Source organism: Sylvia atricapilla, chromosome 14, assembly GCF_009819655.1.
Source record: "Sylvia atricapilla isolate bSylAtr1 chromosome 14, bSylAtr1.pri, whole genome shotgun sequence".
In the NCBI taxonomy this organism is placed as follows: domain Eukaryota; kingdom Metazoa; phylum Chordata; class Aves; order Passeriformes; family Sylviidae; genus Sylvia; species Sylvia atricapilla.
The window spans coordinates 14587134-14613125 of record NC_089153.1 but is presented as its reverse complement, the minus strand read 5'-3'; the positions used below and the strand labels follow the sequence as shown (position 1 = coordinate 14613125).

General features: G+C 41.1%; 1 protein-coding gene across 6 annotated transcripts in view; it reads left to right on the top strand.

Annotated features, from left to right (window-relative positions):
- The window catches only part of EBF1 (EBF transcription factor 1), a 265338-nt gene that overhangs the window by 192080 nt on the left and 47266 nt on the right, over nt 1-25992 (top strand). For 4 of the 6 annotated variants that reach the window (XM_066329262.1, XM_066329261.1, XM_066329259.1 and 1 more), the window contains exons 9-10: nt 5413-5543; nt 13262-13388. In XM_066329262.1, the coding sequence (XP_066185359.1) occupies nt 5413-5543; nt 13262-13388 (258 nt within the window). Of the gene's footprint in view, nt 1-5409; nt 5544-13261; nt 13389-25992 lie in introns of all 6 variants that reach the window. The other 2 variants (XM_066329260.1, XM_066329256.1) reach the window with 1 other exon arrangement.

The following is a 25992-nucleotide window of genomic DNA, read 5'->3' as shown; positions in this document are numbered from 1 at the left end:
CACAAAGTTAGTTGTTAAACGTGTACAAGAAGCTAAGAGGAGACGTTAATGCTGTTGTTTTGTTGTTATTATTATTATTGTTATTAGTATTATTAGTGCCGTTATTATTCTCCCTGCCAAGCATTGTTCAGAGGCAAATTGGAAATGTGGTAATTAGGCCCTGACTGGTAGTGTAGTACTTGTGTCCTGAGCCAAAGTTCAACGCCCTGAAATGAAATTTAAACCAATTAATCTGTTAGATTTTTATCGCTTGTCCGTGTTTTCTCAGCAATTCCCTCAGCACGTGGCCTTTGATCAACTCTCATACAAAAGCTAAAATGTGTGCCTGCTGCTAGCAAGATGGGGCTGACATTAACATGGCACTCATAAAACAATCAGAGCAGTGAAGCCCTCAAACAGACAGGGCAGAGTAATATTTAATAAAAGCGCACACATAATCTTCAGAATTAGCATTTTGTGCCTTGCAGTACCTTTGGGAGAAGAGCTTTTATTTGTGGAGTGATCATTATTATAACAAAGAAGAGCTACCTAATAATTTCCACTTTAACTCTGCAATATGCCATGAGCATTTCTGAACCATTATGCTAAACTGTGGCGGGGTAATCATTTTATTGTCACAGTTTGAGGGAAGAAAAATCCCTGTGTATCAGTAGCTGGGAAGTGTGGGAACACAGGAACACACCGGCACACGCAGCACACAACAAAAAACTTTTCCTTTTTTTCTGCTCCCCATGTGCTGGAGTTGGTACCTGCCACCCTTTGTATGAGAGGTGATAAGATTTTAACAACATGTACCTCGAGAAAAATTAAGGTTTCATAAGAATGTTGTTTTCCTTGGAGGTTTTTGCTCATAAATCCTTACCATTTATTGATAGAAATCTCAGCTTTGAGGGCGGTGGCAGGATTCCCATTGGCTTCAATAAGTTTGGGATTGCAGATTGACATCTCTATCTGTGAGCTTGGCCCACAGGGGCAGCACAATGGGATGTGTTGGAGGTGGGCACTGACTTGCCCTGATATTATGCAAAAAGAAGTAGAGCAGCTCATCAGGGCTCATAACCATTAGGCCATTTCAGCAGGTGGAGGATGTGGCCACATCACCTCCAGCGAGGAGCTGCAAGGTCCTGCTTTGGTCTTCCCTCAGCCCAGTTCTGAAAAAAGACGATGAATGTGACACACTCACACCATAGAGTCTGAAAATCCTCTCTCATAGCTGTGCTACCAAATCTTTTGGTTCTTCGTGTAGTTGGCTTCCGGCTGTTCATTCAACAACAAAAGAAAAGTTCATATATAGGAATGATCAATTATTCTTTTTTGTTGTTGTTGTTGTTATAATTCTTCCCTGGATTTAAAGTCTGTTCATATTATCAATCATACAGGCTTCACTGCCTTGATTAGGACTGGTCTAAAGTCCTTGGCTGAATTTTATTATCAGTGAAGCTTTAGATGTTGACTAAATCCCTTTTTCTACAGAAAAGCTAGATTTTATGTAACCTTTTTTTCCTATTTGTTTTAAAAACACCATTTCAGAAATTATGCTTTGGGGTTACAGAAGTGCATGAGAAGTGATAATATTTTGAAACAAAACATTTTGTTTTTCTTGGAGGTATTGAAAAGTGCTATAGTTAATTCCAGATAGAGATTCTGGAACTTTGCATTCTCAAAAAAAAAAAAGAAAAAATCTGGATTTTGGTTTGTCTTCTGACCAAAACAAAATGTGGAAAAATCAAGGCCTCCAGTGAAAAGATTATTCTGCCTAGCTCTGTTTTCTTAGGGTTGAACAGAAGTAAACACCTTCCAGACAGTGCTTTGGAAGTTGCCAAGTGATTTAGAGCAGAAGTATGAAGAGCTGAGGGCCTGAACTGGCCAGACATTTGTACCAGGGGCATAAATAGAGCTGAGGTCATCCCTTACCCCCCTCCCAGTGTTACCTGTGGTGATGCTGACCCAATTCCATCCTCCTTGGTGCTCCAAGCAAAGGGCCTGGGAAGGACAAAGTTTTAGACAGCCCAGCGTCCTGAGTGACACTGGTTATTGCAAATATGTCATTGTATAAACATGTTTTGTGCCCTCAAAAACAGGTAGCAGTCTGGATGCCTCCCTAAGCACGTCTTTCTTGGGATGTAGCCCTTCAGGGCCACTTCCCTGGCTGGGCAGCACCTCCTGAAACCTTTCCAACCTTCACAGACACTTGCACTTTAAAATAAAAGAAGCTGTGCGGGGACGGTTGGGAAGTCCCTCTGGTTTTTGTGGCATGGGAAAATAACGCCCTGAAATCTTTTGGGAATGCACAGTGCTCTTGCTCCATCTCGGGCTGTGCTCTGCAAAGGGCACCATCCTGCCCTGTTTATTGAACCACCAAGTCCTGACTTTTTATCCTCAGGGGAGATGTCCTGGGCTATCGCCAGCAGATATGATGAGGCACTGATTCAGCACAATTTCTGCATATTTAAATAAAATGGCACGTGCTGGTGGTCACAGTGGCTTTGCAGGTGAGAGTGTCCCAGTGAAGAACTCACAGCCCCAGTTCAGCACAGAACCCTGAGTGTCTGCCCCAATCCCCTTGGCTGCCATGGGCTTGGCACATGTCTGACATGAAACAAATACATTTATAAAACATTAGAATCAAATACATGAGGCAGCACAGACAGGGCAGCAACTTGAATCTCTGAGTGCAACACAGGGAACACAAACATCACAACATAAATAGCAAGAACTTTTTTTGTGGGGTCCTGTAACTGCACAAGAGTATCTTGCGTTCATTTTAAAGATTATTTGAATCTATAATTTTCAATTGTGGAGTCATTTATGTTGGAAAAAGCCTCTAAGATTGAGTCCAACTGTAAAGCCAGCACTGCCAAGCCCACCACTAAACCATGTCCCCAAGTGCCACATCTACATGGCTTTTAAATACCTCCAGGGATGGTGAGTCAACCACTTCCCTGGGCAGCCTCTTCCAGTGCTTGACAACCCTTTCAGCAAAGCCTGCATATGTTTTCTGTTAATGGCTTATGGCCTCAAATAGTTTTTATTCACTGGTATTTAGGGGAAAAAAAATGTTGCTTGTAGTCTTTAAGAAAAGTAGCTCATTCTCTGACACATGGGAAACTGATTATCTCTGGGTTTTATTGTGGGGGGTATGTGTCCACAATCAACTGGGAATACTGGAAAGGGTGTAATTTGGAAGTGATTTTAATTTTTATTTATGAAAATGTTCGATTCTGTGAAAGGGCTAGATGGCATTTTGAAAAGCTGCTTTCACTGTAAATCTGTTGCTGTGAGCTTGGCTGAAGGGAAAGCATTTGCTTTTGGACATCACAGTGGTTTTTATGCACAGTTTTATGCAAGGAAGTTGAATCCAAATTAAACATATTGAAGTTACTTCTGTGTGCGCACTACGTTTTCGTGACGGTAATGTCAGGATGTTTCTTTTGTTAGCTCATGTAAAAGTTAATGGCTGGACCCTGCCAAGTTTGGAGTAGGGTAATGATTTTTTTTTTTTGCTGCCTGTTTGTGTTTTTCCCTGGAGCTGGCATCCCCATCAGCTTAAGTAGTGGAAAAGTTTGTGTCTGACACTTGCAACTTTTTGTAGGTAGGGCCGGGGTCTGTTTGCTCCCCATCCGTGTGTGCCACCAGCAGTGGTGTGACTCTGGGGCAGTGCTCACAGAAACACTGCTCAGGGTGACTCAACTGCCCCCTTTCCAGCTCCCTCCTTCTTCCCAGCTCTCCACCTCCCACCCTGCCTGGGGCTGGGGGGAAGGAGCTTCCCAGAAGCCACACTGACTCTTGCAATTAGCTCCAGCCAAGCAGAACTGCACCACGGGATCATAAAGATGCTCGGGGTCTCTTCAGCACCTTATGTCTGGAGCATTCTGAATTAGGCTTCTGTGAATGGATTAATTTTCTGTCTTTACAATTAGTAGAATTTAGGGCATGGGCTGTGCCTCATTAAGTAACTCACTGCACTGCCACATTGAGTAACTCATGAGGACAAGGGTTTTATCCTGGGGGGTGCTAAAACATCCCCATCTTCCTAAGAGATCCTTACCTGAGGAAGTGCCTGAGTGCTCTTCCTTGGATACATCATCAAATAATCAAAGTTGCAAACCAAATTAACGGCTCAATCAGCCTTTCCATCAAATAGCAATTCACAGCCAAATGCCACCAACTCTAGAATTGGGCAGTGGCAGCTGTTCCTGAATTTGCAGTGCATCTTCTTCCCTCTGGCTTCATATCTACAGGAAAGAATGATTCTTTCCAACACTGAGGTTGGCTGGGGGAGTTATGCTGCTCCTTGAACCTGTTTTCCATGAGTAATGAAATTGTTGAGGTACCTGCTTTACTTAAAATGTTATCTCATGTTACCAATGCCATGTTCTCACCTCATGCTGTATCAGCTAGGAAAAGTTGGTGGCATCTTGGGTGAAGTTAATTCTTTCTATCAGCCTGTGTGACCACCCTGAGACTCCACAGCAGAGAACTACTCAGGGCTTTCTGCCTATTTTTACAGTAATATTATTTCTGTTGCTTCTGCATGGTTAAATTCCAAGGTGCCCCAGTGCTGCAGAGGAGCAGAATCAATATGTGAATGTTTATACTGCCCCAGACCACCAATATTTGAGCTGCTACTGCTTACTAAGTCTTAAACCAGAAGCTCTTAGTCCAAGATTTGAGCAGAACTTGAGTTTTCAACATCCTCTCAGAGGCTCTGAGTGGATACAATGCCAAGAAAGTAGCTGTGAGGCTCCATGGATATGGCAAAATGTGTTGCACACACATCTTGTTTACCCTGTAGATGCAATACAACTGGAATGACTGGATGGCAGCTGTGGCTTTTGGTTGTGGGGTGTTGGTTTTTTTGTAGTAGCCAAAGCATTAATCAGGGCAGGATGGTTTAATACTGAACAACCTGGATCTGATTGCAGAATAGTTAGAGAAATGCTGAGGGTTACACCCTTTTTTATTTTGCCAATATTTTCCATAATATTTATGGGAGTTTCCTTGGTGAGTTTGGGTTCTGATGGATAATAAAGCAAGCTGACTGGAGATTGTTTTATTAACTTAGGTCCTACGCATTTCATATACAATAAAGAAGGGATGTGTCCTGATTTCCAACTGGTCTCTACCCATCATGCTGTGATTTTTTTGGTTAATGTAGGATTAAAAAAATTTTATGTTTTCAATGCAAATAATAAAACCAAATAGAGATTGATTAGGAAAAAAATGCTTCCAAAAATAGAATTTGAGGTCATGCATATGTACTACAAAGGATATGATTGCTGAAATCTTTGTGTTAGCAAGGGGGGAAATGAAAGCTCCTTTTATTTTATTTTATTTTTCTCATGTCTTCTATCGTTAAAATCCAGTTCTAACAGCAGAATACTTCTCTTTTTCATGTGTGTTGAAAAGCAGCTACACCATGTATCAAAGCCATCAGTCCAAGTGAAGGATGGACTACAGGAGGTGCCACTGTCATCATCATAGGAGACAATTTCTTTGATGGGTTACAGGTCATATTCGGCACCATGCTGGTTTGGAGTGAGGTAGGTGTTGTCTGAACGCTAATGTCTAATAGCTTTGTCTCCTTGTAGCCAGCCTGTCCTTTCTCTGGGCCACATGCTAAATCAGCAACAAATGTCGACACACGAATCCTTGCCTCGCTCAGTTTTATCAAAATAATTAGTCAAATTTACCTGTGGCAGGAATCCATTACAGCCAGGGGGATTTGCATCTCGTCTCGTTGGCCCAGAATTCAGCTCAGTGGGTTTTATTCCAGGGAAAGGGGAGGGTAAGTGCCTGTGTGAACAATTCTGTGTTTAGCACTACAATAACTGAGGGCCCACAGGAAACAAACATTTAGGTGATCCCACTCTCCAGGGAAACTGGCTGCTGGTAGCTGCAGCTCAATGAGATTGAGAAATTCAGCAGTTCTGATCAGCATGTCCCTAAAGTGTAAGTATCATTTTCATAGCCGCAACCAAATGCATCAACATATTTGTTATATGGACTCCTCATACCTAGCAGGGCCCCTGTTTCACAGGAACTCTTTCCTTGTTTCTTATCCATTTTTTTGATGTTGTTATTCCTCCCAGCTCCTTAAATCCTGTCTTTTCCCAGCACATAATTAATTGTGGAGCCTGACATTCCCCAAAAACCTGTGGAAAGTGAAAACTCAGGCAGCATCACCCCAATGGCCATGGCCAGGTTTGTAGAAACCATGGCAGAGTTCCCCCACTGGTACAGGGAGACAGCTCCTAGGAAAGGTTTATATTTTGAACTTAGGGCTTTCCAAAAGCATTTTTGAGGTTTGAGAAGAAATTATCATTTTCAGTGTTTTCATTCTGGAAAAACCCCAGCCTCCCTGAAATATCTGTGCAGCGCTTCCCAGTGGCAAGAGGATCTTCTGATGCTTTACCTTACACCCTGTAATCTTAAATTAACACCGTGGCTTAATTTATATCCAGCACATTCCCCCTACTGATTCCATTGCACATATGGCAGCATTTTTTTCCATGTGAAGAGTATTCTCTAATGTCCTTCACTGTTCTCTCTCTCTCTCATCCTTCCACTTGAGGACAAGTGTGGATGAAAGGGCATTCCAGAAAAGGAGAGATAGTAAATGAGCCCTATTCTGAAGCCCTTATGTGATCATGAAAGTGCCCCCTGGGTCCAGTGTAAGCATTCTGTGTGTTAGTATTGAAGCCATTATGGCTGCAGACGTTTAACAGGGAAAGGTGAAGGGGCTGGGAGGAAAGTGCTCCGATTTTGGTGCTGCAGAATTGGATCTTTCATTATAAATCTTGATTCTATTTATTAGTGGAAGCCATTAATTGTCAATTTCTAATCTCAGGAGACTGAGTGCTGGTCAAAACATTGTTGCTGATGGTTGCAAGGCCTTGTCATGGAATTAATAATGTTAGAGGGGGTCCAGACTGAAGCCAGTCTGTTGTCTGGGAGTGCTGCAATGGGCTGCAAGCTGGTGTTGAGGAAAACTCTTTCACTGCATCTCCCTCACAGAATTGCTTCTCATTTCATAACCTATGAGAGCAGTCAAAAATCATAAAGGAGAAAGGAACATTCTTTCTAAAAGAGGCAGACAAACATGGTAAACAAGCGCAGAAATGCATGAGCTTTCTGAGTGATCCCTAAATAATAGTGATCTATAAATAATTCAAATTACACATACAAGCCACCTATGAAGTACAAAATAAGTTGTTTCATTTGCCTTCCCACTTCTAAAAATGTCTAAGGCATTTTCAGTGCCCAAGAAGAATATTTTTGCTTTACTTTAATAGAGTATAAAACTGAACTGTCAATCCTCTGAATCTGAGTCCATTACAAAACTGGAGCAGGCTCATCCTGAGCTGCCAGTAAGGCCCAGTTATGAGCAAACTTGGCCAGGTTATTTTGTCACTGAACTCTGGGCAAATTTTAAAGTTCATCCTGTTGTTTCATGAGTCCAAAAAAAATATATATAATTTTAACTGGGCTTCAGAAAACCCCAAACAAAACCAGATAGGCAGAGACTAAAGAAAAAGAATGAGTTTTGCAGAGCGTTTTCACGTGGATTTTTCCAGCTTCAGTTTCAGCTGTAATTGCAGGTGGTTTGGGGGATGAAGTCTAATATTGAAATTAAGCATCATTTTGCTACAGACTTTGCATGGGACCTTGGGCAAATCGTATAATCTACTTAAAGTTCAATTCCCTTTCTCTAAAACAGTAATAAGATTAGTCACCTTCTTTGGAGAGGTGCTGTGAAGATAATTATCGTAAAGGTCCTATATTACTCAGACTTCATTATAGCAAAATCCATGTAAATACCTGAGCTGCATGGATATTTAAAATATAAATCCTACCCTAATTCAGAAGTAAAGTTAAGAGCCAAAAAAGAAAAAGCAACTTCCTTTTATGAGTGAATTTGTTGCTGTCAAGAAGCATGTTATAAATAATTTGAAATGTAAATAATATATTTTTAATTTATTTTACATGTATTCAAGTTTTGTAATTGAAATATTTATATGCTTGAAATGGAGTTGACGGTGTTAAAAAAGGAGGTTTAAAATGGTTTCTGAAACACATATTTATTATTTAAGCATATATTTTAGCTGTAAACACTCTAACATAATTGCAACCTTTCTCAGCCAGGGAGAACTAAATAAAAACTTAATTTGTCACATTAATTTTGAGCAGAAATGCAGATACCCTAAGCCAGTAAGTTCAATTAATCCTTACCTCCCATACTACTTTATAAAAATGGCTTTAAAAGCCCTTGGTATTTTTAGAATACAGCAGAATGGGCCGTCTAATGCCTTTTTTTTTTTTTTATATTTTTTTTTTTCCCGAGGGCCTTTCGTAACCGCCAAACAAACAGCGCTGCTCTGTCGTGTGCACATGCTGGATGTGCTCAGACCCTCCCAGCAAACATTCTGTGTGCCAGGCAGGCTCTGCTGCCTCTTTGTGCACTGCACACACACACACTGAGCTGGAATTTGGGGGCTTTCACCCGGGTTTTGGGGCCCTGAGTGGCCACAAATATTCCAAATGGGCGCTGCTGATAAGAGCCCTTCTTGTTTCTCTCTGCTGTTGGGGTGCTGAGGCTCTGAGAGTCGAGTTGCAGGGCAAATACGTGATTGTGAAGACAAAATTAGTTTCTTATAAATATTCCACAATATTTGCTTAGAATGAACTATTTCTTCAAACATTTTCCTGCCAAGAACATTCCTGCAGCTGTACAGAGTCAGCTGGAAACAACTTCTTTTTCTTTTATATTAAGAAAAGATGAAGCACTGAAGCATCTTTTATTTTTCTTTTTCTCTCTCTCTTTTTTTTTTTTTTTACCTTTGTACAGCACAAAAACAGAGGATGATTTTTTTTCTTTTTTGTTTTTTTTTTTTTTTTGTTTTTTTTTTTTTTTGTTTTTTTTGGTTTGGTGGGGTTTTTGTGGTAGTTTTTTTTTTGGGGTTTTTTTTTTTTTTTTTTACTGCTGCTGAATCAAATTCTGTGACACAGTTTGTTATTTTGCTTTTTATGTTTGTTATTGATTTTGGAAGTCTCTGGTTTTGAGTGCTTATTTTGGAGCTCTGACTCATTTTTAAAAAATGAGTAGGCACCCTCTTTTTGCAAACCAAGGCTTATTAAGCAGCATCTGGATGCCCAGAATTGAGGCATGCAAAGTCATTGGTCGTTTTTTAAAATATAGGTACCTTAAGGGTTCTGTTCTCACTGAAAGCTGTCATTACCTTCAGTTGGTGGGATTTTTCTTCATTCCTGTTCTAATGGTCCTCTTCACACAGAGTCAAAGTCAAATTTATGACTGATTGTCACCATTTCCCTAACCACAAACCAGAGCTCAAGCATGCAAAAATAAACTAGTGACTCAGATTAATGACATCTCCTTATAAAATGTCACTTTTAAAAAAAGAAAGTAACCTGGCACTCTGAAGAGTGTGAAATGATGCTGTATCACACAAGAATGCCTAGAATATATTAGCAAACCACAGAAAGAGGCTTGTTGTACACATTCAGCCCAAATGTGTTTTGGATTTTGAGGGCCAGGCACCGCCCTCCATTCAGACCATCCCTAACCCAGGTTTTAGTGCAACCCACTGCATGTCCCAGCTAACATGTAAGATTTTATACCAAACAGCTAATGCAGTTGTCAAGTATCAAGCCAAATCACTTGAAAATCCCTTGGGAGAAAGGTCCAATTGTTAATTTTACGTCCGGCTCCATTTCTCAATTTGCTGAATGCTGGAATGGAGGAGGAAGATGGATCTGGGATTTTGGCTGCTGCTTGTCCAAATCACAGGTTAATGCCTTGCTCATGATTTACATTTAAAAATATTTATTCAGAAAGGGGCATAACTCCTATTAAGGGATTCTTGGTATGTCATTGCTACAATTGTTTTGGTGTCTGTTCATGCACCAAGAGTTCCCAGCTGAGGTGAGGATGCTCAACTGGCCCTGCTGGGTCACACAGGGACCTCATCTACCTCAATGTCTTTTGTTTGTCACTGGGCAAGGACAGATGCCTAAAAACATCAGGGTGAACATGTCATGATGCTTCCCCAAAACTCTTTATCGGTCTCCAGCTGTTTGGGGCTCAGAGGCATCCAGAAGTGGTGGACTTTTAATGTCCCTGAATTGTAATAGCTCACCTCTTCCAGATGTTTTGCATGTAAATACGAGGCAGATTGTGCCTTGGAGAAGGAGCAAGCTGTGTCGGAGTGAAAAGAGAAAAGGTGCAGTAGATTCCCAAGATGAGGTCCCAGGCTGACAGTGTAGACAGGAAAGCATCCCATAATCCTGGAGTTATGGAAGGCAGGGGCAGATCTGCTTTTGCTATGGATGGGCTTGGACTGCCCAGAGATGTACAGCACCAGCTGGGTCACTTTGATTGCAAACCAGAGTCAGGACAATTTGGAGAGCTGCTCCCAGTCCATAGCAGTCCATAGTCCATTCTGTGGGACCAGAATTTGAGACCCAAGGTAGGAAGTTTCGATGTGCAAGGGAACATTTTTTTGTCCCTTAAAGCCAACCTCCTGCTATGACAGCAATCTAGGGAACTCCTGGTGTGCAACCAAACTGGCCATGAGACCTGAAGGCTGACCCAGAACAAAGACCACCCTGGCTCAGCACTGAATCCCTGCCAGTGGTCAATGACAGATGTGATGGAGAAAAAGCAAAAGGAAAAGGCACATGTATTCTCTCCTGGTATACCTCCCAAGCTTTAGTTGTAGGGAAGAGAGGAATAAAATACATCCTGAGTGTCCTAAACCATAGGACTTCAGACATAATGTTCACCCTTTGGGAATGTGTGGGCGACATTATTGTATATTTGTGGTTTTAAACACAGTTAAACTTATTTACTTCAGAGCACAAAGGAAAACCAAACTGTTTGTGGAGAACAAACCAGGAAACTTGCTTAACTCTCCCCAGCTCTCTGTAACAATGGACCATAAATAGGTCAGACATTTCTTGGGAACCAGGGAAGATGAGTATTGGAAAATGCCACAAATTATGTTTAAAGAACATTAAAGTGGTGACAGACCAGTAAATGCTGGGAAATTCAAAGATACAACCAGAAGCTGCCTGTATAGCTGATGCCAGGATGGGGGTGAGGGATGCAAGGCTCATGCTGATGCAGTAAGATGAGCGTGTTAACCTTTATTGCTAAAATCCTTGGCTGTTTTCACAAATATTTTCTTCCAAAAATGTCATAAATTTTTTCTCATCTTGCCAGTTCACCCAGTTAACCAGAACCACTCAAGGATGGGATTTATCTCAGTTGTGTTTGGCTGCTTACAGTTGAGCAAAGAGTCTAAACTTGTCCTGTTTGTTCAGTGGGGAGGGAGTGAAGGTTCCAGGGAGTGGCTCATCCCAGAGTGAGAGGTGTCTGAAGCACTAGAAATCAATTGCTGCTTGGCACTACCTCTGCCTCTGCTGGCTTTTTAGGGCATGAAGAGAATTGGCCTGGACTTTCAGGCTTTGGTCAACTCAAATGTAAGACGACTCAGTTTAAGTAAAAGCATTTCTTGGAAGTTTGGGGTTTGGTTTTGGTTTTTGTTTTGATTTTTTTTTTTCCAAATTGATAGAGTGAGCAATTTAGGGAAAAAAAGGGTAGGTTTCTTTTAAAAGTGAGTTTCTAAACCACATGATTCCAAAGCAGAGCCTGAAAACATACTTCTGGAGCTCTCAAACAAGAAGACCTTAACCTCTACATGATAATTTCTAAAATGACATGTGGCTTCTGAGTTCTGTGGATCTAAATAACTTTGGGATTCATTTGATGATGGTAGTTTTGGTTTTAACATTCAACTTGATTTAATATTAATTTTCTTATTTTAAATATGGAGAGCTCCCTACTGTGTGTGCCATTTCCCTCTGTAGCACAGATGGCTCTCAGACAGATATTACTCTCCTTCTGTGCTCTTTTTTAGTCCCGTGCCCTAAACAAAGAACTGGATAAAAGTCTGGGGTTTTTGGTAGGGCCTTACTACAATGCTGTAACATTTGGTTCCTAGTAAAAATCAGAACTAAATAAGCTTTCTATTAAGAAAAAAATCTATTGAAATTTATTCCTTAATCCAGGACAGGATTCAACCAAGAGCATAGAGCAGTTGACTGCCTGGAGTGCTCATGTTTTGCTCACTGTCAAGCCAGGTTATGGGCTTGGTTTTGTTTGCCTCTCTAGAGGTGTGTTAATGTACCACAGGCAAAGGAGGATTATCCATGTGCCAAAGCCATATCTTGGTTGTTGCACATGACCATGTCACCTTTTCTTTGGACCTCTTTTTACTGCTTTTTCTGAGGGAGCACAATGAGTGAGAAGAGGACATTTTGGTGATGGGAAGGATAATGCTGCAGTTTCTGAGAGCAGCAGAGATTTGAGTTAATCTGCTATGAATCAGTGAACTCCTAGATGGCTCTGCTAATAATTTCAGGGACCACATTTTAAATCTAGTACAGAATCCTGAAAAAGCAGAAATGGTCAGAGCCTGCAAAGTGCAGCACTGACCCATCCCAACCTTTGTGCTAAGAGGATCAGAATCCCCTGCCACAATAAAACGAAAGCCAAGTTTATCTACTTATTTTTGTGTAAATCCACACCTGAAGAAGCCCTCTCAGTTGTGTGCCAGTCATTGTAGTGAAGGCAGAATGGAAGTGATGGTTAGATGGTTTTCTTTGGTACTTTGGTTTTGAGTGCTCTCATAATTTTGAAGGAATGATCCAGTGTCCTGTAGAAGCCAAGATCTTAATTTCTACAGGAATCAGTTACACCTCCACAAAATGTACAGGAAATTAAAACAGCAGCACAGGGTGCTTTTTCCAGATATCAGCTGGGGACTGGAGTATTTAAAACCTTGGACTTGTGCTGTGTCTTGTTCACACATGTAATCACATGTCAGTTATGAATCTGATTTGTTGGACACTGTCACGACCCCAGAATTCATCTGAGCAAACTGGGTGTGCTGCTGCTGCAGACTGGAGTTATTGCATTAAACCAGGGCTGATGCTTGTACTTGGAAGCAAGTGCCTGGCATGTATGAAAACAGGAATAATGTTGTTACGAGATGCTTGTAAATATTGTGGTCACTGGCTTTTGTGTGGGTTATGTCAAGACTGTATTCAAACATTGACAGGTTAATTACATGTTTCAGAGCTTGTTTACTGTGATCTGAAAGCGTTATTAAAGAAGTGTTCAGCATCTAACAGTGCTTTTCTTTCTCTCTTTCTTCTCCCTTCCCAATGTTCCCTGTAGCTGATTACCCCACACGCCATCCGTGTACAGACGCCTCCCCGACATATCCCAGGGGTTGTAGAAGTCACATTGTCCTACAAGTCTAAGCAGTTTTGCAAGGGAACGCCTGGAAGATTCATTTACACAGGTATGGATGCCTTAAATGGAAGGGGGAGAAACAGGGCAGGCAATGTGGCACACTTGCTAGGGCTTCTGCTTTTGTCATGTAAAGGTGTGCTGTATCTCATTATTTTGGCTGAGGACGTCACCGAAGGCACCAGTTTGAGCCTGGAGTCAGAACTGGGTGGCTGCAGGGATGAATCTGAATGCACACCAGGGTGGGATTTTTGTTTGCTTGTTTGTCCTTGCAATGGGGCATCTCTTTACTCTGGAGGGGAGAGGAAGGAGGGAAACAGATACTCCAGTACTTAAACAAACAGAGGAAGAGTGCAAGCACAAGGAGCCAGACACACAAACCTGCCTTGAGAAGGATCCTGCTAAACCTCTCCATCTCATGTTGTCCAGCAAGTGTTGCAAGGGTTCAAAACCTGTTTGCAGCCTCTCTCACCATAATTCACTTGTCTCTGGCTTCCAGGGAGCTCAAGTAGCTCTCAGCCCAGCCAGTGCTGCAGACACATGCAGTGTGCTCACTCACTAAGTTGAGTGAGTTGGCCTCAAGAATTACCAAGAAAAAACTCCACTCTGGGACATTGCAGGTGCTGTCAGTGTCAAACCACTCTCAGTAGTTATAAGAAGGGCTTGGGAAATAAATCAAGTAGCAGCCTAACTTTTTAAAAAGGATGTGTGTCGTTGATTCCTCCCAAGGTGAGTGCTGCAGGAATTAACAGCTTTGCCCTGGTTTTGATGTGCTTTTAATGCACTTGTTCACATCTACAGACAGGACTGTGCTGGAACTGTTTGCCTGGACTCTGGTTCAGCACAGCCCAGTGCAATTAATTTCCTCATCCTTGATTGGCCCTGGAATTTTAGGATGTATCACAAATACCTGTGACTAAGGCATTCTGAGTTCCACTGGGCTCATACATTGCTCCAACTCTCAGAGTACACGCAGGGACTCAATGCAGAGGAGAGAATTCTGTGCTCTAGCTGGGCAGGAAATTCTCATTTGAAATTTGTTAACATTGAGTAAGTTGAACAAAGATGCCTTAAAAAGCTTTCTTGTCTCTTTCAAATACCCTCTCCCCCAGATGGGATTATGCACTTTTGGGTTTCTTTAAACTGGCCCTTAAAATGCTCACATATTGCCCTGCTGGCTGAGCAGCAGACACTTGAGGAGGCTGTGTGTGTTTATTTGTGGACATTATAATTTCAGCAATGTGTGGGAGATCCATACATTGGGCAATAACACTCCATATCAAAACAATTGTTTAGAGTTCTGAATGTGTTGGAACAAAAGGAAAAGCAAAGGTCAGATTGAGGGCTGGTGCAAATTGGTGGTGTGAACCATCACTGGAGGGTGTCTCAGAGCTTTGGACTGTTTGAGGTGAATCCTTTCCCTCCTCTCTTTCTTGCAGGAAGTTGTGCTGTCCTGTCTATTGTCACTCCACTGGGCTGGCTGCCCCTGGGGCTGGTAAAATGGCAGGTGTGGATATGGAAGGGGAAAAAAAAGGGGGAAACTTGCTCCCCTTGACTTTGCAAAGAAATTTTTGATGACTTCTTTAAAAATGGCTTGGATTCATTTTGGGGTTCCTTTTCAGATCATCATGAATTAGCTTTTCCAGTAAAAAGAAGGGCAGCAGTTTACCTTGTCTGCCCAGAAGAGGATGGCTGAATGTAGAACTAAGGTGTTTCAGTAGGAAGAGTGTTTCCATGAATGCATTTTCTGGTTGGTGTTTAAAACACAGTATTTTTCATCCAATAAATGGAAGTTATGAAATACTAAACAATAATGATAAAATCAAAGGTGCTCCAGTCCATGGACAATTCCCTCATGCAGTTACTTACAGAGTTAGAATAGACACAGGAAAGGTGTTGTGACTGAAATCCTACCTCACACAATTTGCATTTCCCTTTTAGACTCAGCCTGAACTTAGATGTAGCTTTTTAAAAAGGACTAAATGAAACGAAAATAAAAACAATTAATGCATCCTGACCTTCAGAAGTGCCTTCCAGCCCTTTAAACAAAATGCAGGTTCAGTACATGCCTGCCGATTAGTTTTAGTTAATTGAAAATTATAGGATTGACCCAAGAGGAAAATTTTGTTTGCACTCCAATCACTTTTACAAATTAAGGAAAATTACCACAATTTTGTTTAGCTAAGGTTTCACACTGAGTTCACGAAATTAGCTCAGCCATCCCAACAAAGTCAGCACTTTGTTAGTGAGCACTAGAAAAAAACTAATAGTCTATGGTGTGTACAAACGAAGCATAGAAAAAGCTATGATGCTTTAGAGAACTAGGCCAAGTGGTTTTAATTAGGATTATTGGTTCATTGTAAGTTTTGAAGAACAATCAAACTAGCAGATTAGCTGTTTCTTTTAAAGCTAGAATTTCTTGTCATTCATTTTTCCCATGAGAACTTGTTTTAACTCCCACATAGCACTATTTTTTTTATTTTTATTTTTATTTTTTTCCTTTTTTTTTTTTTTTTTTAACAAGGCCTGCAGGAAATGGACCAATTGGAAGTTGGGATACAGTAACATTCCCCAGCATCACTGCAGCTGATGGGAGTTTTTCACAATGTTCTTCAGTGAACTCAGTGTTCTGGAACATATTACAAAACCACAGAGGCCAAATGTTTTCTCAGAGGAGTTTGGCCTCTGTTTTTTGGCCGAAAACATTTCAGCATCACTTGCTGCTTATTTACCCTGCTATTACGAACAAGAAAAGGGGAGAGCAGAAAAAGCAGGGGGGGAGAAGCAAAAAAGAGTGTGTGAGAGAGGGAGAACAAGACCTGGGGTTTGTGGGCGGTGCAGGAGTTGATCAAGCGTGGTTTCCTTTCTGGTGAGAATGTCCCTGCTCGTTAATGGTCCCATTTTGTGGTCAGGTCTCATTTAGAAGAAATTATTTTTAATCAGTGTTCAACAAAATATCCCCTCAAGCCACCTGGCTGTAAACTGGTTTTTTTTTTCTTACTGTTAAGTAGTTAAGTTCTCAGAAGAAAATACCCAGTGACCCATTAATTTTAGCCTTTTTTTCCTCTTTAACTGCAAATAACTTAGTAACATGATCTCTAAGTAGTCCATGTGCCATCTAGGAATCAAGGTCACATATATACAGGGAAATCCTGTTTTTTGTGAGTATTTCTGAGAGAAATAAACCAGTGTCAACCCTGTGCTTGCAAGAAAATGTAAGTTTTTTTATTTTCCATCTGCAGAGTGAGCCATTAGCATGCACTTAGAGAGCAATTATTTCTTAGATTTTAAGCTTTGACATTCCTGAGAGAACACTATTAGAAATACAGAAGTCTGAACACCCCTTGAATGTGTGTTCATTTTGGAAAAATATTAAAATTCCATATTACACATAGAAATACTCTAACATGCTGTGGCAACATTAATCTCTAAGGCTCTTCTGGCGTTGGAAAACACTGAGTGAATTCAGCTTTGTGTCACAACCTGGGAGTCAAGTGTGTGTCACTGGCATTATTCCAGGAATGGAGAAACTGAGATAAAGGAAGAGGTTAGAGGTTAGTACAAATCCATAGGTGGTTTGGCAAGGTGATCAGGGCATATATGGGCATTTATGGTTGACTTAAATAAGACATGAGAATTGGCACAAATTTGTGACATCCAGACAGGCCTATGAGATTTGTGTTGGTTTGTTTTAATTTTTAAAAAAATGGATGCACCATGGACAACATGAATTTCACAGATGACTTTTGCAGTGGTACTAAACTGCAAAATTTGAGTGGGGCTGCACGACTGTAAGTGAGATAAGAATTTATCTCACTGCATATTGGGAAGGACATATGGAGGGCCCATAAAAATGCATTATGCTGCGTCTTCTACCACCTGCTCAGTTTAAGATTTTGTGCTTTTCTCCCTAAAAAACAGAGCAAATGACTTCATAGGGGCCAGAAGTCCAGAGCTGTGTCGCTGAGGTTGTGTGCAACACTGGTTAATTCAAATTCTTGGCTTTGCAGTACCCCAAATACTGCTCCTCCTTTTGGAAATAGGTTACATGGTTGGATACAGGTTGGAATTTAGGGGCTGTTTTAATTTGCATTAGGCTTGCAGGGAGGCTGTGGGCTGAACCCTTTGTGTGCTCACAAGGAACCAAGAGGAACAGGCAAATCCCCCACGGGCCATTTGGGGTTTGTTATGAGCTGTGGGGTGGGATTTGTCTCTGCAAGTGCTGCTAATGGGAATGGCTGGATGGAGGATGAGTGCAGATACCCAGGGCTTGTTGTGCACTGGGAATAACCCAGATGCTGAGCTCAGATCCTGCAGGGTAACTGTGACAAAGGCTGAGTAGGACAGAGTGGACACAGCCAGGGCTGACCCCTGTTTGTGTTACACTCTCAGGCCACTCTGTGGAGAGATGTGGAAATCCTGGTGCTGTGAAGGTCAGGATATTCACAGAATTTCTGGGAAACTGCGTCTGTCTCTGAAATGTCACAGGGCTTCTCAGGGAAATTTTCACTCCCCTATTTGCTACAAAGAAGAAATGGTCTCATGTGGAAAAATCTTCTGAAAACATTTGAGTCTGTGTACAAAGAGGAAGGGCCTTGCAGGTCACAGATGACTTGAGTAACATTTCCTAAAGTCTCTGTTTTAGGTGACTTTATTTTCAGATTTTTAATTTTAGATGGATCTGTTTACAGAAGCGCAGGAGTAGTTGTCTTCTGAGAACCATTCTCTTTTCATTTCTTTGAAGTCAAATACCTTCAAGAGTAAGAGACCAAAAACTACCTGTTACCATCTAAAACTTCAGTCTGTGGTCCTGGAAGCAGAGGTTGGAGTCATGTACAGGGATCTGGTCAGAATTGGAACCACTTAAAAACCGATCTTGAGTCCCTTAAGTTTCCAGCTTGGTAAATTCCAGTGATTTCCTTTGCTAGGAAAATTTTCTCTTTTCAAGAAAGCACCAACAACAACCACGCAGAGTTCAAAGGGTGCATAATCAATGAAACAATCAGTTTTCAGAATGGAGAGTTCTGGAGTTTGTAGACTAAAGAAAAGAACATTAAAAAAAAAAAAAAAAAAAAAAAAGGGAGGAAAAAGAAGTGGTGATAAGAGACAGACTGGCTGTCAAGAAGTTCTTGTAGCCCCACTGGAGCCTTTCTTTTTCCCTGCAGACTGGAGTTTGACCCTTACACCAGCTAACCTTGGCCATAGCTGTGTGGCTGTTAGCTCCTGAGAAATGTTAAAACCTAGTGGCAGTTATTCTCAAAATCAGTAATCCACAACCTCATTAGTTTTACAATGCCTCATTCATGTGTATTTATTATTAAATCATGAGCACTTAAATAACTGATTAGTATAAATCAGGAGAGAAGGCCACCATCAACAGAACAATAAAAATAAAAGAAAAAAAAATCCAGCATGTCTGATGCTGTCTCAGGTTTTATCCTGATGTGTTTATAAAATTCTTCACCCTCAAAGATATGAGGATCATTAAGCTGAAATGAAATATAGAGCACATCAGTTCTCCAGAAGAGTGACCAGCTATGAGATCTGGTAGCTAACAAATGAATGCCATTTGTTTTTAACAGCAGTTTTTATGTGCCTTTCACTAGTAAATATTAATAGTGGTGGCAGAATAAAAAGTATCAGATGTCTCGAAGTTAAATAGTCAGAAAGTGCTGCAGAAGAACAGAAAAAAAAATCCTTCAATGCAAAGAAATATATAAAGTTTAAAATAAGAGCTGTCTGTTCTTAAGAGAAGGATAGCCCTGTGCTGCAGGTTACCCTGTGCTTTGTGCTTTGGATGCTTCACAGAAAATCTGTTCCTGATATGAAAGAAGCTCTATGGAGGAGAGATGGTAAATCCTTCCTCTAGAGCACAGTCAAGTAAGGATGAATGAAAACAAGCCTTTGTAAATATAAACTTGTACCAGGGAATTTAATTAATGCCTCTGGAAACAAGAAAAAAAAAATTATCCTTCTAACAACTATTTTAAAATACCCTAATAGAGGTTTCACTGGGTTCCCCCTTTGTCTCACTGTGCCAAGTGGACCTTGCCATGGGGACTCCAGAGGTGTCTGCCACAGTCACTGAGGGACTCGTGGCACCACTGCTGAGCCCAGGACAGTGCAGGGAAAACAAGAGTGGGATTGGTGCAGTGTCCCCCCCATCAGTGATGTGATCTGGGTGTTACCTGCCCTTGAGGAGAAAAGCTGCTCTCAGGAAATCTCTGTTTGAGTTTAAGCTTGAACCCGGCCCTTTGTGTGTTCCAGTCCATTAACTGAGTCAGTCACCTGCCCTGCCTGGAAACTTTGAGGGGGGGGGGAAAAAAATTACTGCTGTTGCTTTGGAACAAGATTTTTCTAGATGAAAGAATTTCAGTGTTTATTATTTTGGTGGTGGTTTGGGGTGTTAATGTTTTCACCACAATATTTGTTGTGAAGCTTATAAGGACATGCCCAGTGGAGCCAAGTGTGGGCAGTTATCAGGGTGGAATATTTGCAGTATGAAGGTGGCTGGTTCGGTTTGGAGGAAGTCAGGAAAAGATGCTGGGAGGAATTCTAATTGATAACAGGGAGGAGATGGTGAAGGTAAACTGGAAAATCCCTATTCTATGCTAATAGGAACAGAACCCTCATATCTTTGGATTTTCTTAAACACTGGTAGCACCATAACACACTGCAAAAAAGATCAGTGGAAGTGTGCAGGGTACCTGTAGGACAGCTTCAAAATGAAAGCAATTACAGCAACTGTCAGAATAAAGCTGGCTGTGAAGGAAACATATTATTTTGCATATTTTATGTATACACTTTCCAAGAAATATGACCTTTATTTTCTAGTTAGAGGGAAGTGCAATCAGACTCTACACAGCAAAGGATGGCTGGATCATTAAAAAGAATATTTTCTCTGATATTAGAAGTCTAAATGGGCACTAGTCCTTATTCACAACCTTGGCTGTTTCTGTCTGCCCTGAGTTAATAAGTGATAAGGCCAAAAGAGAAATAAATCACTGAAGTCCCTGTCCAAAGAAAACATATTGACTACAGCCAAGCAAATAACAGCCCATAACCAATGGTCCCATTCATCATTCATGTAATAGGGATATAAAGTATTTTCTACCTATGAAACCATGGAGTAGGAAAAAGCCTGATAAGCCCCCAATCTAAACTATGTGATTTGATTATTAAAGGACATGAACTGTTTGTCACATACCTTTAATCTTTAAGATGTGTGGCCATTTCTAAACTATAAATTTGTGGTAAAGGATTAGAAAGCTATTAACAATAAAGGTATAAAATAGACTTTATAAAGATTCCTGCAATTGTCATGCAACCCTGTAGACCCTTGGAACCTTAATCCATTGAATATGATATAACATTGTTATCTGACCTTAAGAGCCAATAAACCATTTCTTGCTTTTCAAATTCCAGACTTCATGATAAATTAACCCTCTGGGTTCACAAACTAAGCCTTGTAAATGATTTTCTTTATCCCCACCCTAATACCTTCAAATTTTCATACCCTTGCTTCAAAATTCTTATTCCAGACTGAAATTGTTAATCTTTTTTTATTCTCATTTTAGCTCATGTCACTTGATGAGATATTATTCCCTCTTAAAAAAAAAAAAAAAAAAAAAAAAAAAAAAAAAAAAAAAAAAAAAAAAAAGCGCCAATAAACCAGGGAGCTGAGATGAATTTCTAGAAAGTCTGCATTGTACTTTGTTTCTACAGGGGGCTTCACTGCCTTTAATGTGTGAGTGTCCAGGTTAGACAAAGACCACAGAAATGGGCAGTTTAGAGTGGCAGCAGAGGCTGAACTGATCATCTTAATGCATTTCCATGCTGGGCCCTAAGAAAAGGGACAAGGCACTGTCACTTTGCTGGTCCAGAAAACAGAATCCTTGACTACTTGTTGCCACCGACATGTTTAATAGACTGGGAATTCTGGCTTCTTCATGGGAGTGCATATACTTAACTCATCCTTCCTGCTCTTCCTGTGGGGTGCAGCACGTTCTGGTTTCTGCTGGAATGGTGGGCAGGGTTTGCTGTGGTTGAAGAGTGGCCAGGCTCTCAGAGGTGCCCACTCTGGCTCTGGAGAGGGCATCAGATCCTGGATTCAGTGCACAGCTGCACTGCCTGCCAAATAGTCTCCTTAAGATGTGCTTAATCCTTTGAGGTGCTCGTTAGTGAGGGCTCATTTTGCTGAGGCATTTGGTTTCACGAGTGCCCAGCTCTGGGATGTGCAGCATCATTCCCTGGAGGCAGGACTTGGGCAGCCTCGTTCCTTCTGCTTGTCCCAGCATCCCTACACAGCCAGCAGTGCTTATCTAGCCTGGTTAGAGCTTCTGACAGCAGTGACTACAGAGAAGATCTGCCTCAATATAGCCCAGGTCTACAGATTCAGGCCTTTTTTTTTTTTTTTTTTTTTTTTGTTAATATATAGATAAAAGGAAAATCTTGTACTTGTAGCCTTTCATCTCAGTGGATGCAAGAGCAATTTATTGCATGGAGTGTGAAGTTCTTTGTACTTTTCTGCTATCTTGCAAGAACTCACACAGACTCTTCTGCTTAGTTATGAAGATATCAAGTGCATAAGTGATGTGATCTTCCCTGGTGACTGGATAGAGATGCTGGAAACAGTTTAATCACAGTATGACAAAGCTCAATCCTGGCAGCTTCTCAGGCTGCCCCAAAACTCTGCAGGGTTGTGTCCTGGCACAGGTTACAGCGTCCATCCTTACTTTATTTAAAGTTATTTTGAGTATTTTTGTTTGAAACTTTGCAGTGCAGACAGGCCCTGTAGGCTGCAGAGCTGCTGCATCGGTGACAGCACAGGAGCCAACTCGGAAAGGAGGTGTAACCACAGTGTTTTAAATTGTGTGAGACACGTGGCAGTGGGCCACATTTATTTCATGATAATGGCTGGCTAATGTCCTAGGGAAGGCAGAGTTTCCTTGGAGATTCAATCTGCACAAAAGCTTCAGGAATGTCATGGAGCTTCTCTGGGACCTCCTGGCAGGTCACTGTCACAGCCCGGCTGCTGCTGTTGCTGAGGGACAACACTGTGGTGCTAAAACTGCTACATTTTGGTTTTTAATTAAAAAAAAAAAAAATCTCAAGCTCGATTGTTGAAGGTCTCTATATAACTGTATAACCTTCACTGAAAGGAGCTTTGCCATTGGATCTTGCCCCTGTCTGTTGTGAGCAGTTAATTAAGAAGTATAAAACCATTGTGCCTTAATCCTGCCAAGCCAAGCGTATGCGGATGTTTTATTCCACAAGGTAGGACAGAAGTTATTTGATATATTAGAACACCAACACATTAGCATGATGTAAATTAGGCTGTGCTTTTGCAGCTATTCTGAAGGAACTTCTTCCATTCCACACCCAACTTAGACTGCTAAGGAGCAGGGAGTTCATGCAGTTTACACCTTGGGGAGATAAGTGTGAGCCATCCAGGCAGGATCACAATAAAGAGCCTGCATTTGGGCAGTTGCCCGGAAGAGTCTTGCATAGTTTGCCCTAAGGTATTTGCATGCTATCAATATAATATCTACTGTAATATCTTCTGCTATTTCATCTCTCAATGTCTTTAACCTCTGTCTTCTCCCTTCCCTCCCAAACATGATTCTTCTTTTTCCTGTTGCCATAAATTGTGGTTAACCTCTATGCTTGAAGAGTTGTGGACTTCAACTGCTGTTGGATAGCACCAGGTGCCAGCATTGGTGGTTAAGAAAAGGAAAACCCACACCCAGCAGACAGGGAGTTAATAAAAACCATCCAAATCACACACAAGCAACAACCCAACCAAAAAAAAACCCAGCGAGAAACCTCACACAAGCAACTAAATATGGCATTTTTTTAGGACCCCGTGGGACAGAAAATGCACATGGCTTGTAAGATATTGGAACAGCCATCTAATAAAAACATGTTTGTTAAAACAGAAATTGGTGCCAAACTCCCCATTTTAAATCTGTGAAAATTGCAGAGCAAAACTGGGATATCTATGAACAATTGTGAAATTCTCTGTCCCTTTTTAGCACTGCAGCACCTTCAGGGTGGGTTTTATCCCTTTTCAACATGATGAGGCCCTCTTATACCTTATAAAAATGTAGTGAACCCTTTGGAGCTCTGGGTCTGATACCCCCTGGACTGTCAGAGGTCATTTAAGATGTAGGGGAATCATCAGGAAACTTCCCTCTGTCCTCTGCCTGCACATGGGCTCTGAACAGCTTCTCCAATAAGCACTTGTTTGGTTGAAGCTGGATGAGAAGCATTTCACCCTCAGTGCCCCACGTGCCAGGTGCTCTGTAGGAAAGTAACTCTTACCCCAAATATTTCAATGCTTGATAGTTTCTGAAATGCATCTATTTATTGTCCCCTTTTTCTTTTGTTCTGGTGTTTTTTTTTCCTCCTGTCTCATACCCAAGCCCCAGATTTCAGTGGGATAGTTTCTGTAGAAGGCTACAACTCATCAAATAAAAATACGTAGTTTGTGTGCTCAGGCAGTTCCAGCAGCAAGCTTATACTTGTAAAAATGAAAGGCAAAGTTTTGCTGCCAGAAGTAACCATGAATTCACATTGAAAGGTCACTTCTGCTAGGGAAATATTTTTTCCAAATGTAGATCTCTGACTATTTTCACCACTCCAAAAGGAATTCTCCCAAAAGTTCACATGCATGTTATGCACAGCTACTAGAAATAGTCATTACGTTGCTGTTCCAAAAAACAGGTCTTCAAGTGGCCATCACACTGAAAAACAATATTTTTTTCTACAGTTTTTTAATTTTGAGGTACTTTTTGTTCCTTTAAATCTTGCATTGAGCTGTGCATGTCAGTTATTGAAAAGGGTGAGTCTGAGCTATGCCTCACCTATTTTCCTGAGACTGGATTTTCCCTGGGTGTTTGTGTCAGCTCAGGGGCTGTTATTGATAGAGGAGCTCCCTGGGCAGTGCACAGGTCTGGCTGGCCAGGGGCAGGAACAGGAACCTGCACCAGGTATCTTTTGTTCTAGGATGAAGGATTTAGTTCAGATTTCCCAAAAACAAGGCCAAGCCTGCATGCCCTTTCTTCACCAAAACTGTTCATCCTCTGCAAGTTCTGTTAAAAAGACAAAGGAGCCCTCTTTAAATTGGGGCCTAAGGGAAAGGGTGGAAATGACCCCCTTCAATCTCCAATTTCCCCCATTACACTTTTTTTCACAGATGTTCATGCTGATTAGAGCTGGGAAATAAGGGTATTTCTGTGGACCATGAATATTCATTTGTGTTTTGGCAATGAATTTCCTTCAGTTTTCCTGTAGTGTTTTGCTCCCTGTGAATGTTTGAACAAGCAGATTTGCTGAAATGATCCCTTGGGAGAAAAACTCAGGGTGTCCTATGGAGAGTGAATTTTCTGTGGTGTATATGGCTTTGCCTGGACAAAAGGATGTAAAACTCCCTCTTGGTTGTTAAGAAATATGACTGAAAAGCAGCAGACACAGGTGAGGTGATGCCTTTGCTGAACAAATGCTGTAGATGGAGAATTTAAATTTCAGAAATTGTAACAATCCACTCTGTAATTACCTATTTATAAGGAGAAGGTTAGTCAGAAAAACTATTTGACAAATACTTTAATTCAGCAGAATAACTGGAGAAAAATATCTCTTTGAAGGGTTAGTGACTGGGAATAATTTGTTGTGAATTATTTGCCCCACTGTAGTGCCGGTGCCCAGATCCAAAGAAACTGCTGGACTTGCTCCTTGAGGGGTCTGTGATGCCTAATTAGACCAAATGGATATGAACAGAAATCTATACAATTTATAGCAGAAAATCCCAGGCTTTTTAATTTTTTTTTTATTTTTCCTTTTAAAAATTTTAAAGTGTTATAAAACATTGAATGGAGATTACTGTACCTCCTACTGCTCGCTCTTGTAATCCTGCAGTGAGGATGGAAATTGCAGCTGAAGTGTAGGGAAGAGCCAGGATCCTGCACTGCAGTCCATGAGCAGACAGGCCAGGCAGACTGCATGCAGGAATTTGGCAGAATTCCTCCAGCTTCAGTGGGAATCTGTATTTTCCTTTCAAACCGAACCATTTCGGTCTTTGGGGTCACCCAAAATTGTCCTTATTTTCTGTGTGGCATCTTAATACTTACCCAGCGTGTTCTGTGGAATAATGTACACAATTTTACAATAACTATGTAATTAACTCACTTTGCTACTCCCCTCTCCAGGGAAACTCATGCTTCTATTAATGCTATTAGGAAGGTCCTATGCACAGAACAAAGAAAGTGGTGCAGCAGATGAGTTAACATGATTTGATTTGCAGATGCTTTAAACACTTAGCAGGAGACAGCTACGGAAGCTAATTAAATCACTCTAAGGTGCACAGGATTATCTGCTTTGTAAGAAACAATTTCAGTGAATTATGGTCGCCCTTTAGCTGAGGGGAAGTAAAAAGCATATTTGTTTGGAATTAAATTTCCCACACAAAGTGCCCATCAGGCCTCTGCTCCCCTGTATTTCTAAAATAGCCTTCTTTTGGAGCCAGGATTGTCTAGGAACCTGGATTTTCGTTTTGGAAGCATGGTGCTGCTTCCAACTTCCTTACGTAAAAATTTTCCTACTTAGGTATTGATTAGGATCTGCCTCTAAGCAGTGTCTGGAGTAAAAAATCATGTTGG